The sequence below is a fragment of the Chiloscyllium plagiosum genome, unplaced genomic scaffold, assembly GCF_037043375.1.
Source record: "Chiloscyllium plagiosum isolate Xiang-an unplaced genomic scaffold, Cpla_swu_hap1 HiC_scaffold_5, whole genome shotgun sequence".
In the NCBI taxonomy this organism is placed as follows: Eukaryota; Metazoa; Chordata; class Chondrichthyes; order Orectolobiformes; family Hemiscylliidae; genus Chiloscyllium; species Chiloscyllium plagiosum.
The window spans coordinates 109,734,707-109,749,919 of NW_028270143.1; the positions used below are offsets into that span (position 1 = coordinate 109,734,707).

General features: G+C 40.4%; 1 protein-coding gene across 7 annotated transcripts in view; it reads left to right on the forward strand.

Annotated features, from left to right (window-relative positions):
• Positions 1-15,213, forward strand: part of lmbr1 (limb development membrane protein 1) — a 268,615-nt gene that overhangs the window by 173,931 nt on the left and 79,471 nt on the right. For all 7 annotated transcript variants that reach the window (XM_087987559.1, XM_087987560.1, XM_043690708.2 and 4 more), the window contains one exon: positions 5,094-5,166. In XM_087987559.1, coding sequence (XP_087843685.1) covers positions 5,094-5,166 — 73 coding nt within the window. The remainder of the gene's footprint in view (positions 1-5,093; positions 5,167-15,213) is intronic.

The window sequence follows — 15,213 nt, forward strand, 5'->3', positions numbered from 1 at the left end:
TAGACAGCATTTGAAAGTAGCACAGTATGTAAGGAAACAGGAAACAGACAAGAAATCAAAGATTCACAATTTTGCTTGAGGAGTTAGTTTTGGCGTTACTCCCAGTGGTAGGTAAACTTTTAAAGCCAAGGTTTATTGGGCCTTATCAAATCAAAAGGAAATTGACAGGTGAATTATTTGACAAGAATGCCAGGTAGCAATACATTTAAGTGTGGCACATGAATATGCTCAAAAGGCCTTTGGAAACGGGAAGGAAAGCAAAAGGAGAGCTGGCTTCCAGAGGAAAATTGAAATGACTTGAAAGAGTTGTTACAATCACATGGGGAGATATGTGGCAATAAGCTGGAAGTACTAATCTGATTAAACACAATGTAGATATAGGAAATGCTGTTTCAATTAAGCAGCATCCTTATTGACCTAACCCTCTAAATTGAATATTTGCTCAAAGTCAATATAATTGAAATGAGTTGCAGCAAATGGAACTCCCTCATAGTAATGGTCCTAAAATCAGATGGTATGTAGTGATTATGTGTGATTATGTCTGCTTCCTATCCTAATCCATGTTTGAAAGAAGGTTGGTCAAGCAGCTGTATTTCCAAGTTGGACTTAATCAGAGGATACTCATAGGTACCTTGATCTGAAAGAGCGAAGGAAATTTCTGCTTTTGTGACACCAAATGAACTGTACCAGTTTAAAGCCATTTGGTATGAAAAATGCCCCAGCCATGTTTCAAAAAGTAACCAATTAGGTCATTTTGGGATTATCCAGTTGTGTGGTGTACATCAATGTACACCTTTTTTTTTCAGTCACACATGGAAGGAACATTTGGAACATCCATTGGAATTGTTTGATGGACTTTAGGAGGCAGGCTTGGTGATAAACCTAAGAGTGAGTTCACAAAAGCCGAAGTCATGTTCCTGGGTCGTGTCATTGGACCTGGAAAAATGGCCTCATGGGATGTGAAAACAAAAGTTCTTGGAAAGTTTCTCATTCCATCGATGAAGAGGAAAGAACTACAATTCCTGGGACTGAGTGATTTTAATCAGTAGTTTATACTGAATTTTAGCAGTGTGGTTGCTCCACTGACTGACTTGTTGAAGAAATGCAGCAATTTTCAGTGAATGGAGGAATGTCAGAAGACATTTAACAGCTTGAAGGCTGTGTTAAGCACTACCCTAGTATTAACCTCACCTAATTATGCAAACTCATTCAAAGTGGCTATAGATGCAAGTGATGTGGGTGTTGGTGCTGTACTCTTTCAAGAAGACAATGAAAAGATAGATAGACCTATTGGTGGTTGATCCAGAAAATTGAATAATCATCGAATATTCCATCGCTGAGAAGGAGACCTTGGGTTTGATGTTGGCATTGCAACCTATCGACTTTTATGTTGCCAGTAATGTGTCTGAGGAAATTGTATATGCTGACCATAACCTGCTAAAGGTTTTGGGGAAATCTAAGGATAAACATTCCAGACTGTTTAGTTGGAGCTTATTATCACAAGCATTCAATTTGAAAATTACATACATGACAAGATGAGAGAATGTAATAGCAGATATAGCGTCACGACTTTGATGATGAAAGACATAGGGTTTTGGTGGCGGGAGAAAATGGACTGTACTAATGAATGAATCTAAGCATGCAAACAATGTAATGTATACATGTTGTATTTTATGCTAATAGCATAATAGCTAATAGCATAAAATTAAAGCTTTTTGGGGGGGGCAGTTGTGATGATACTATGACTTTACGAGGTTCTTTTATTCTTTCTTTTTAAATGAAGGAAGGCTGAGACAGAGGACTGAACAGTCTGCTTCAAGCTAATAAATTAAACAGCGTGAGGCTTTGGGACTACTAGTTTAAAGTTGGAACAATAGAAGCAGCTTGAATAGGTGGGGTCAAGCTCCCACAGAAGCAAGAATTTAGTTGAACTTTCAGTAGCTGTTTGGAAGCTGCGGTACTTCTGTCCTTGCTACAACTAAAATACTTGAATGCTCATGCTCATGCTCACTCTCGCTCTCCCTCCCTCCCTCTCTCACCCACTCTCTTAGGTTTTCTCTTGATATTCTTTCTTCTTAGTCTGGAAAATTGCATGTGAGACATTCTATTTTACTGAATTTGCCTTTGTAAAGGATGTGTTTAAGGGATCTTACTATATTGGAACAGTTGCTGTTTAGAATTTGAATAATCTCTCATTCTGTTAAGGTGTTATAATCCTCTTTCTTTTGTTTGTTTTTTAACTATAATATATGAATAAAGTGCGATTTGCTTCAAGCCTGGTCGTTCGATCAAAAGAATTGCATCCAGAACGCAATGCCCAGCACTTGACTTTAAAATGAGAAAAACTTAGGGTCTAGGCTATCTCCTTGACCTGTTTTGAGGAGATTTGGTCTGGTTCAGAAACATTGAATGCAGCAATAGCTTATGCTTTTGCTTATGGATATTTGAATTATATGGAATAGCAGAAAAATAACTGGGAAATTTAGTGGCAATTAGATATCAATTATTAATGATCTAAAACTTTCTCTGTAGAACTTTTGTGCTTGCTGTCTGTGTGATCCATCTGATGATGGATCTGGTCACGTTATTTCATTGAAGAATTAGGAAAGACATTTAGGATAAACAACAAAAATTCATACATTACTTACTGTCTGCACAGCAACATAGCTGTTTTGTTATTGATACATAAATTAGGCTAGAATGAGGCTAAAGCACAAAATGTGAGAAATTCGTTTTTTAAGATGGCTTATTACAGAAGGAAAGCATGCAAATTTAAGCATTGAAAAATGTAAAAGAAAGAAGTTAGGAAGACATGTTGTTTGTCAGTGTGAGGATAAAAAGCAAGCTTCATACAAACCCTTAAGTAAAAAGGCAATGAAAGAATCACTTAGAGGTGTAGAGATGGGTTTGGAAATGACTGCTGGAGGTGATAAGTATTAATTTTTAAAGGAATGTGAAAGAATCACTAGTGCAATTAGTATTCAGTGAAGAATCTGCAGTCATATAAATCTCATCACATCCTCATATTTCAAAGCACTTTATAATCAATTAATCATTTTTGGAAGGCAGTTACTTTTGTTGGGAGATAGAAGCCAATGCCAATCCATGCACATAGTCCTGCAAACATTATTCGAATTTCAAGATGTGTGCCTGGTGGAATTGAGGGAGCAGTGCTGACCATGCCACTGAGGAAATAGCATGATCATCTTCAACAAAGAACAGCCAGGGAGTTCCTAGAAGCGTGGCACTCATCCACAAATTCCATCAACAAACACATAGACCTGGACCCAATATACCGGCCACTACAGCTGACAGCTGAAACTGATAACCGGAAGCGGCCGGGACAGGCCACTATAAATGCCGGAGGAAACAGCACAGAAGCGCTTCACAGGAGGCTCCCAAGCACTGAGGATGTCACCTAGACAGGGGACGAAACGTTTGCAACAAAAACTTCCAGCTCGGCGAACAGAACCACAGCAATGATCATCTTCAGCTTATCCTGTGGCTTCTGTTATATTAGGCTGATTGGCCTTGTTGTCTTATCCATATAATAGCCCCTTTAACACTGGACCACTCGCTCAGTAAAATTACTGAGTGTGAGTCAGATATAGAATCATAGAATCCCTACATTGCAGAAAGAGGCCATTCAGCCTATTGAATCTGCACCAACCCATGAAGAGCATCCCACCCTAGCTCATAACCTCACATTTCCCATGACTAATCCAACCAATCCGTGGGCGGCACGATGGCACAGTGGTTAGCACTGCTGCCTCACAGTGCCGGAGACCCGGGTTCAATTCCCACCTCAGGCGACTGACTGTGTGGAGTTTGCACGTTCTCCCCGTGTCTGCGTGGGTTTCCTCCGGGTGCTCCGGTTTCCTCCCACAGTCCAAAGATGTGCAGGGTCAGGTGAATTGGCCATGCTAAATTGCCCGTAGTGTTAGGTAAGGAGTAAACGTAGGGGTGTGGGTGGGTTGCGCTTCGGCGGGTCGGTGTGGACTTGTTGGGCCGAAGGGCCTGTTTCCACACTGTAATGTAATCTAATCTAAAAACCAGCATAAATAGACTTGGAAACTATAAGCAATTCAACACGGCTAACCCACCTCACCTTCACATCTTTGAAGTGTGGGGGGAGAAGCTGGGTCACCCAGACAAACCCATGCAGATACAAGGAAAATATGCAAATTCTCCACAGATAGTCACCTAAAGGTTAAATTGAACCCAGGTTTCTGGTGCAGTGAGGCAGCAGTGCTGACTACTGAGTTACCCTGCTGCAGATTTGTACTGAAATACAAATTTGTTTTGAAATACAGATTTGTTTTGAAACTACAACAATTGGTTCAAAATGGTGTATTATTAAATGAACAAACATGATACTTGCATATCCTATCAATAGGTTTCTAAATTTTAGGTATATTGTATCCTTATACGAAAATATAGATAGAATTGAGCCACTGGGCAGACAGTAAGATAGATTAAATGCAGAAAATAAATGATTCTCTCCTTTATTAATACAATCATGGGAAGCTAGTGTTGCTGGCTTGGCCAGTGTATATTTCCCATCCATAGTTACTTTTGAGAAAGTGGTGGTGAGCTGCTGCCTTGAACCACTGCAGGCCATTTACATGACCAACTGTAAGTTCTTCTCCAAGCCACTTGCCATTCTGGTTTAGAAATATATCACTGTTCCTTTAGGACTGGGTCAAAATCCTGGAACTTCCCCCAATATGGTATCTGTCGCATAGAGTGTTGTTGAATTTCTGCAATGCAATTTGTACATGGTACACACTGCTGCTACTGATATTAGTGAAGGGACTAAATGTTTGTGGATGTGATGCCTGTCAAGTGGGCAGCTTTGACCTCGATGGTATGATGCTTTTTGAGTGTTGTTAGAATAACACTCACCCAAGAAGAAGACTTAAGATACCTGGTGCGGGCAGGCAACTGGAATCCGATGACATCGGTAAGGCCTGAATGGCCTATTTGGTGCTGAAAATACAATTATTCAGCAAATCAAATTTTCTGCATATTCTTTAAATTAATATCATGAATTTGTTTTTTCTTCTTTATAATTGTATCTGTTAAATTCTTAGATCCTGGAAGACTTGGATGAACAAATCCATTGCATCATCCTGCAGGAAGAAGCGCTTATAAGGAGATTAAATGGTATGTGAAATCTGCAGGTAATTGTGGCTGATCAATGTGCTTATGTGGTTTACAGAAGATACGCTGAGAATTTAGAGGATTCATTGAGATGATAAATGGTCTGAGGCTCTCAGTTTTTAAGTAGCAGTTTGATTTATGTGAGAAACATTAGACTTTGTGATGGGATTAGTGGTTGGCATTTCAGAATAGAAGAACAGAATGTACAATCATTTTCTATTATTGCATTTATTAATAGTTAATTTTACCCTGAGTGCTTCTCTCGGGATTTAGGAAAGTTTTATCAAATTGCAGCCTCTGCTATTACTTGGCTTTCTAAATGACATGAGAACTGTGGAAGAGATAGAACTATGTTATTAAACTGTTTTGCATATATTTGACCAAGGTCTGATTGAAATGATTCAACTATTAATGAAAATATTGAAGTGTTTTTGAGCAATGCTATATATTTATTGGCACCCATGGCCTACTCTGCTATTCAGTAAGACCATGGCAGATTTGATTGTGGCCATGACTGTATTTCCTTGCTGGCCCCCATAACCCTGGATTCCAGTTTTGATTAAAAATCTGTTCTAATTTATATTCTATGATGCAGCCTCCACTGCTTTGAAGACAATTTCAAAGGTTAACAACCCTTTAAGATGAAATTCTTTCTCCTCTTCAAGTTATATGGGAGACCCTTTTATTTTGAAACTGATCCTCCATGAATGGAAACATCCTCTCATATCTATCCTGTCAAATCTCCTCAGAAGCTTAAATTTCCATAAAATCACCTCTTATTCTTGTAAACTTGAACAAGCGTAGGTCCAGCTTGCCAAATCTTTCTTCTTAAGACTAGCCTCTCACCCCAGAGAAAAGCCAAACAGCCATTTCTCTGAACTGTTCTAAATGCAGACATGTCTCATGTTAAGTAAGGCGACCAAAACTGTAAATGACAATGTCTCATTAGTATTCCATACAGAATTAGCAAGACTTCCCTATTTCCATAATCTGACCCTTGCAAGAAAAGATCCTCGGAAGACATAATTACTTGATGTCCCATTTCACGATTCATATACAACAAACTGAGGACTCTTTGTAAAATGTATTACTATAAAGATGAAACCTGTTTGATTTTCAACACTATAAAAACCACTACTAGCTTGTTTCACCTCATTGAATTATGCCCATATTGTTTGAGGATGCAAGTTTTCTTTTGTTTCCTGTTCTTGTTAAGCCTTTGAATTTTTTGCAGAACAGGTTAGCCCGGCAGATAATTTATGGGGCACTTAGAACTTCTGTATTCTTCATCTAGTCCTATTCTGTTGTACCCTATTCTGTTGTACAGAAGCCAATCATTCCTGCTTTGTACTTCATTCTTAAAACTATGCAAATCTTGTTCCAAGAGGTTAAAACCCCTAATTCTAAAGTTGTTTTCCTGTAATTGTCATTGAAGAAAAGGGAGAACCTTTGCAGGTCTATTTAAATGAATTTCTGTGCCTGTGTACTTAATCAAAACAATTTGAATTTTATGGTATTGTTGATCTGCTAAGACATATCCAGCCAAGTACTGAAAGCAAGGTTGTTTTTCCAACTTCTTCTGTCCTTCACCTTTCGAGTATATTGCTTCTGTATGAGTTACGTCCATTTTTGTGCTTGCCCATAGAGATTAATGGCAAATTCGGCATGGAGCCATCCTCAATTATGCTCCAACATCTGAGTTGAGTTCAGTGGAGGAAATTCCAGGACTTTGCATTCTGAAGGACTCTAAAGTAGGCTTAAAATCAGGTGGACTTCAGGAAACAGAGTGTGTCACAAATGGTAGAATCATTGGTGCAGTGTAATCAGATTCTGGTTCATGGGATACACATCAATAATACTGCCAATCTAATTTTAAAAATACACAAATTGTTGCAGTGACACTGTACAGATCTCTCTTGACTCTTTCATTTTTGAGAACATGAATAATTTGAGCAAAACATTTCCAGTAAGCTACTAATACTTCAAATATTCCAGGAAAGCAATTTTGGAGAATAAAAGGGGTCATATGTTTTATATGTGGTTAAAAACAAGTGATTAACATTCTATTTATGATGAATACGAGAGGGGGAGATCCTTCAATGAGAGGAAATATACTTATCACTTCTTCAAAGTTAATCCTGGTCAATAATAGATTTGTAGATGTGTGATACCTCCATTGAATTGTTTTAAAGGTGGCCCCTAAAGTACACAAAATGGGCAAAAGAGTGGCTTTACTATAGTTACTCATGTCCTGACAACAAAATTGGGAAAAGTATATCTTTCTCTTTAAAAATATAAGTAATTTCAGCTCACCAAACATTGCGGTTAATCTGCAAGGACAGAATTCGTGGTGCATGTGTTTTCAACTGATAACTTTTGTGCAACACCAAGCACAAAAATAAAGTTTTGTTGACAAATATTTAACTTTGGGTGGCTTTGTTCACTGTGTTGTGCACGTCCTCCACGTATGGATAAATAAAAGACATTTGTGAGGCTTTTAGCAGGCTTGTTAAATTTTCCATTATATTCGGTTTGTATGTTACAATCCTGGTGCAATCACTGGGCTAAGGCCAACATACTTTATTATGAAGTCATGCAAGTAACTGGTGTTCTGATGCGTAGTGAATACATTCTATTTAAAGTAAAATGAAAACACAGATACAAGAACTGATGGCAACTAAATTTGTCAGCTTTAGAAACCAAGACCTGAGACTTAGACTTAGATTGATTTTGATTTTGATTTATCATCAACAGATGAAGATCAACTGATGTTTCATAGCTTTGAAAATATAAGTTGTTATCAGTAGCTGTTTGATGTTTACTATCCACTTCTGGACTTGGTTTAAAAGTTTATTTTGAGAAAAATTTGGGATGCCATATTTATGTACCTGGGAGGGCACAACATTATAGGAACATAGAACATAGGAGCAGCCCTTCTAGCCTGTTCAGCAGTTCAGTTAGATCATGACCCTTGACTTCCTTGTTTATTTTTTTAAAGTGCAACCCTGCTTTGGATAAATTTATTGACTCAGTCTCTGCTGCTGAAGAAAAACAGCTTTTCAGGTGTGTCTTAAAAGAGAATCTTCCTATCCCTAAACTGTGTCCCGAATTTTAGATGTTGGCACAAAAGCAAATGTCCTCCTGGTTGCAAGCTTTCACTTCTTCAAGGTAAAGAGTGACAACTTTTTATGTTGCCATGACTCAGTTGGGAAGGAGAGAAAAGTTTTTGCATTTTGTCCTGAGTTCTAGTATTTTTTAGGTGTGATGTAGTATGAATATCAGGCCTGAGAATATTTTAATGAAATTTCTCTCCTTGTAATTTTCAGCAGCACACACATTGAGGAAGAACAAAGATTTAGTTTTACTTTAACTCATATAAATTTTCCTACAATCACTTTCTTCAGCCTAGAACCTTCCAGAAATTGTTCGGATGTTAACATTGTATGATTGTTGATCCACTTGATAAGTTTTGAAGTGGTTTACCAAGCATGCTTTAATAGAAATGAATTACTAATTGATCAGAATATTTAGAGTATTGTGGAGAAAGTCCTTTAGACCTCTTCCAATAATGACTTTCAACCATGACTAGCCTTAAAGTATGTAGGAAGCACTGTAAAGAGACAAACAAAGTCTGATTCCTTCCAACTTGGTCTATGCTGAGCAGCACTGCTTACATTTTGCCCTGTTTTATAGCTTTCCTATTACTGGAAAATTGATTTAGGTCATTAGTCAGTAGTGTGGGTTGAAATGAAAATGTAGTATACAAATGCCTATTAAATGAGTTTGTGTAATCGGTGTAACCCAAGTAACCTGAAAAAAAAACAGTGAATAAGCTATTCTTTTAATTCAATTCACTCCAGAGAAACAGGTGTTTTGTATTCCATGTATGTTGCTGAAAAATGTGTCGCTGGAAAAGCGCAGCAGGTCAGGCAGCATCCAAGGAGCAGGAGAATCGACATCAACGCATAAGCCCTCCTTCCATGTATGTTGTCATCACTCCTTTACAAATGGGATCTCAGAGTCAGAGAAGGATAATTAGGAAGCAAGCACAATGTCCCAGACATGACTATCTCCATCCCTGGCTAGGCCCTGTCTCAGTGGCAGGACTGATGATCAGATGTGGCAGCAAATGGTTTCCAGTTGGGAAGGGTTACCCTCTGAGTCCTCAACTTTGACTCTAGACCCCATGGTGTCAGGTCAAGCCCGGGTAAAGAAATCTCATTCTGCTTATCAAATCCTACTCTGCTGAGCTGATTAATCAATAGCCCCCCTCATTGAACATCACTTAAAGGATGCAATGAGAACGGCAAGTGCATAAATTGCACCTCAGTGCGAGACTTAAGAGCCTATTTCAAAAATGAATTGGTATTAGCATGAATGCTTGAGATAGTTGAATTCTGTAGAATGTATCTGCTAGATTAGGCCTGTGGCAGGTAGAGAGGAAACCAACTTGAACTACTTGGCATTCTTCCTGAATTCACCCATTACAATGCATCTGTCTATGACAAAATTGGTCAGAGGGAACATCATGCAGTCCTTCTAGGGACAAAGGCTCCCCTTCATTTTGGAGATGCGTGTGGCCCTACCACCATCAAAATGGGAAAGACTTTGAAGTGATTGAGCAACTGAAGTCTGGGTGTTGGCAAGATGCAGTAGTACAATTTGATTTAACCACAATCTAACCTTGTGGCCTGGCATACCTCTGTTCTATCATTACCATCAAGCCTAATCTTCCTATCCCTAAACTGTGTCCCTAATTTTAGATGTTGGCACAAAAGCAAATGTCCTCCAGGTTGCAAGCTTTCACTTCTTCAAGGTAAAGAGTGACAACTTTTTATGTTGCCATGACTCAGTTGGGAAGGAGAGCAAAGTTTTTGCGTTTTGTCCTGAGTTCTAGTATTTTTTAAGTGTGATGTAGTGTGAATATCAGGCCTGAGAATAGTTTAATGAAATTTCTCTCCTTGTAATTTTCAGCAGCACACACATTGAGGAAGAACAAAGATTTAGTTTTACTTTAACTCATATAAATTTTCCTACAATCACTTTCTTCAGCCTAGAACCTTCCAGAAATTGTTCGGATGTTAACATTGTATGATTGTTGATCCACTTGATAAGTTTTGAAGTGGTTTACCAAGCATGCTTTAATAGAAATGAATTACTAATTGATCAGAATATTTAGAGTATTGTGGAGAAAGTCCTTTAGACCTCTTCCAATAATGACTTTCAACCATGACTAGCCTTAAAGTATGTAGGAAGCAATGTCTCTTCCTCAGGCAACTGAGGAAATTTGGCACGACTGCGAATACCCTTGCCAACTTCTATAGGTGCGCCGTTGAGAGCATTCTGCCTGGCTGTATCACTACCTAATATGGCAACTGTACCATTCAAGATTGGAGACGGTTACAGAGAGCGGTGAACTCAGCCCGGCCAATCACCAAGACGAACCTCCCATCTATAGAATCCACCTACCAGGCCCGCTGTCAAGGAACCCTGGCAAAGTTTTTCTACAACCTCTGCCATCGGGGAGAAGGTACAGAAGCCTGAACACATGCACCAGCTGGTTTCGAAACAGTTTCTACCCGACTGTTGTTAGAATACCGAATGGATTCTCAAACTCTTAGCATTCGCCTGTGTTTTTGTTTTGCTGCTGTTTACCTATTATTTACTTATCTGTGCTATTTAACTCTGTGATCTGCCTGTATTGCTCACAAGACAAAACTTTTCACTGTGCCTTGATACGCTTGACAATACATTCGATTCGATTTCAAATTCACTCCCTCTCCTACTGATGCATAGTGACCGCAGTGTGTACCATTTACCATTGTAGCAAAATATTTAATCCTCTGAAATGTCATCTTCCAAACTTGCACTTCATCCATCTGGAAGAGAGAGTTCAAAACTATACAAGGCAGATTTTTAAGGTGTGAGGAGAAAGATTTTAAAAGGGACCGGAGAGGCAAATCTTTCAGACAGATGATGGTTTATACGTGCAATGAACTGCCAAAGGAAGTGGTAAATGCAGGTACATTTAAAAGACATTTGGGCAGGTACATGAATAGGAAATGTTTAGAGGGATAATGGGCCAAACACAGGCAAGTGGGATTAGTTTACTTTGTGAAACTTGGTCAGCATGGACGAGCTGGACTGAAGGGTCTGTTTTTGCATTGTATGACTCTATGGCTGTGCCTCTTAGACTAAGACAGCAAATGCATGGGAACTCCACCACTTGCAAGTTCTCCTCAGAGCCATGCACCATCTCAAATCTAATTCCTTCACTATCACCTCTTAAAATCCTGCAGCTCCCCCATGCTAATAGCACTATGGATGCACCTACATGACATGGACTTTAACCATTCAAAAAGCCAACTAACCACCACCTGAAGGGCGATTGGCATTGCGAACAAGCATAAAATGTATACAGTTAGCCAATATCATGTTTAAAAAAAAAATTCAAAATACATGGACTCTGAAAAGAAAAGTGAAACCTGTGTGCAACTTAAAAACTAGCCCCAAAACAACCTTGCAGCAAATAACAGAACAGTTCAATCCAGCAACAGTGATACCAGCCACTACTGTAAAACAACTACTTCAGTGAGAATTGAACATCTGGCTACAACCAGTTAATATTTTCTCAAATGATTTTTGTTTGTACTGTCCTTATCTTAGTTTTAGTTGAGCACCTATAAAATTACACTTGCATCTTGTGGTGCAGTGTGTGACGTCTTTACTTTTGGGCCAGAAAGTCTGGGTTCAAATCCCACCTGCCTTGGTGATGTCATTAGTATGTTTGAACGGGTTGATAGACATATTATTTTTGAAGATACACTTTGGTTCAAATCACATCTTCATTGTTAATCTAGTGAAGGCTCTTGTGGACTCCTTGTAGAAAAGAAGGTTGAGAGGAAATTGATGGTGTATTTGAAATCATAAGAGATCTGGACAGAGTAGATGGCAAGAGATCATTCCCATTAGTGGAGGGGTTGACAACCAGAGGATACAGATTTAAGGTAATTACAAAAACAGCTGGAAGTGATATGATCATTTCTTTAATGCATTAAGTGACTTGGATTTGGAATTCACTGATTTCATGGTGGAGGCAAATTCAATCGTTGCTTTCAAAAGGGGAATTGGGTAATTATCTTTCGAGAAAATGTTAGCAGGCTTATAGGGAAAAGCTGGGAAAGTGCAACTAATTGAAAGGTTTTCACTGAGAGCTCGGTCAGGCATGATGGACCAAATGGTGTTCAATCCAGTAACCTTTGTATGATTCCATTATGACAGCATGTCACGAGAGTAGATTGCTTCATTTGCCAGAGTGAGCTGCAGTGCTATCTAGTGACAATTAACTATTTATTGAGATGTTCAGCTTCTCTCTGTTTGAAGCCTCAATCAGTGGCCTGAACTTGTATATGACATTGTAGACTAAGCTGTGGTGACTTGTTTATCCTCTTGCTTCTGAGACATATATAACATTTTTGACAATTTCAATGTATGTTCAATAGGTTGGACAATAATGTGATTTATCCTGTATGATAGACATTTCTAATTACAAGAATGTTTTTTTTACCCCTGCCTATAGCTATCAGTTCTCCCAGAGTTCAAGAGGCACTGGGTGTGGTGGGATCAAAAACACTTACTTGATCAAAGACATTTAATTTTCATTACCTATTCAATGAAGATGAAAGGTTGTTGTACTTTATGCCAGTTACAGTGTTAGGAGTGAACTAATTGGTGTCGATCTGCCAGTTGCCTGGGGCTGTCAGCAATCTAACCACTTGGATGCTTTTCTTTGAGCAACTGAATCTGTGTCTCAGAACTAGGCAGATAACAAAATTAAACTGTTAAGTGATTTTAAATGAACTGTGCAGTGGTTTTGATTGTGAGCATTAAATAGCTGAACATGCCCAGACAAGTGAATTCTACGAATTTGTTGGTTGACTGCATTTCTGACATTTGAGTTTTGAGTGTGTTGGAAATGATTTGTAATTTTTGAAGTAAGGGATTGTTAGACTTCACTTATAAAACTTATGAAGTTGGAAAGCTGTGAATTTGAGCACAATTGGGTTTATTTTTAACCCCTGTCCCCAGCAGCCATTTATTTATTTCATTCAGTGATGATATGTGCTTAAATGGAAGCTTGCCACAAAATTTCGGAACTTTCGCTTTCCCTGAACTGTCTTTGTTCAATTTGTACTTTCAGAAAATCTCATTAGTTTAGGTAAGTTAATTGAAGCCTGTTGTGTTGTAAGATTTAGTTGTGTAGTGCTGCTTTTTTTTTAAAAGAGTACAGCTTTGTTTACTCTGTCCAGAGGAGAAAGTGAGGACTGCAGATGCTGGAGATCAAAGTTGAAACTTTATTGCTGGAACAGCACAGCAGGTCAGGCAGCATCCAGGGAACAGGAGATTCGACGTTTCGGGCACAGGCCCTTCTTCAGGAATGAGCAGAGAGTGTTCAGCAGGAGAAGATAAAAGGTAGGGAGGAGGGACTTGGAGGAGGGGCGTTGGAAATTTGATAGGTGGAAAGAGGTCAAGGTGAGGGTGATAGGTCGGAGTAGGATGGAGGCGGAGAGGTCAAGAAGAAGACTGCAGGTCAGGAAGGCGGTGCCGGGCTGGAGGTATCCGGCTGAGACAAGGTGGGGGGAGGGGGGATGAAGAAACTGGTGAAGTCCAAGTTCATCCCCTGCGGTTGGAGGGTTCCCAGTCGGAAGATAAGACGCTCCTCCTCCGACCGTCGGGTTGTTGTGGTTTGGCGGTGGATGAGTCCAATGACCTGCATATCCTCGGTGGAGTGGGAGGGGGAGTTGAAATGCTGTGCTACAGGTTGGTTGGGTTGGTTCGTCCGGGTGGCCCAGAGGTGCTCTCTGAATCGCTCCGCAAGTAGGCGGCCTGTCTCCCCAATATAGAGGAGGCCACACCGGCTGCAGCGGATGCAGTAGATGATGTGGGTGGAGGTGCAGGTGAATCTGTGGCGGATATGGAATTTTCCTTTGGGGCCTTGGAGAGAAATGAGGGGGGAGGTATGGGCGCAAGTGTTGCACCTCCTGCGGTTGCAAGGGAAGGTGCCGGGAGTGGAGGTTGGGTCGGTGGGGGGTGTGGATCTGACAAGGGAGTCGCGGAGGGAGTGGTCTCTACGGAAAGCTGATAGGGGAGGGGAGGGAAATATATCCTTGGTGCTGGGGTCTGTTTGGAGGTGGCGGAAGTGACGGCGGATGATGCGCTGTACATGGAGATTGGTGGGGTGGTAGGTGAGGACCAGTGGGGTTCTGTCCTGGTGGCGGTTGGAGGGGCGGGGCTCAAGGGCGGAGGAGCAGGAAGTGGAGGAGATGCGGTGGAGGGCACTGTCGACCATGTCGGGGGGGAAATTGCGGTCCTTGAAGAAGGAGGCCATCTGTGTTGTACGTATTTTGAACTGGTCCTCCTGGGAGCAGATGTGGCGGAGACGAAGGAATTGGGAGAATGGGATGGCGTTTTTACAGGGGGCAGGATGGGAGGAGGTGTAGTCCAGGTAGCTGTGGGAGTCGGTTGGTTTGTAGTAGATGTCCGTGTTGATTCGGTCGCCTGAGATAGAAACAGAAAGGTCTAGGAAGGGGAGGGAGGAGTCCGAGACTGTCCAGGTGAATTTGAGGTCGGGGTGGAAGGTGTTAGTGTAGTGGATGAACTGTTCAACCTCCTCGTGGGAGCACGAGGTAGCGCCGATACAGTCATCAATGTAGCGAAGGAAAAGATGGGGGGTGGGGCCAGTGTAGTTGCGGAAGATGGATTGTTCCACATACCCTACAAAGAGGCAGGCATAGCTGGGGCCCATCCCATGCAGTATGTGCACACATCTATGGTTTGGGCTCTGTTGGGTGCATTGTGGATACCGAGATCACATTCCATGCAGTTGCGGGGATCAGTTACGGGGCCGCAATTATTTACAATATTTATTAATAACTCCTGATGAAAGTGGAAGTACTATAACCAAGTTTACGAATGACACAAATAGGTGGGAAGGAAAGTGGTGAGGATGACAGTGAGTCTTTGGCAGATGGAATATAATGTGAGATTGCA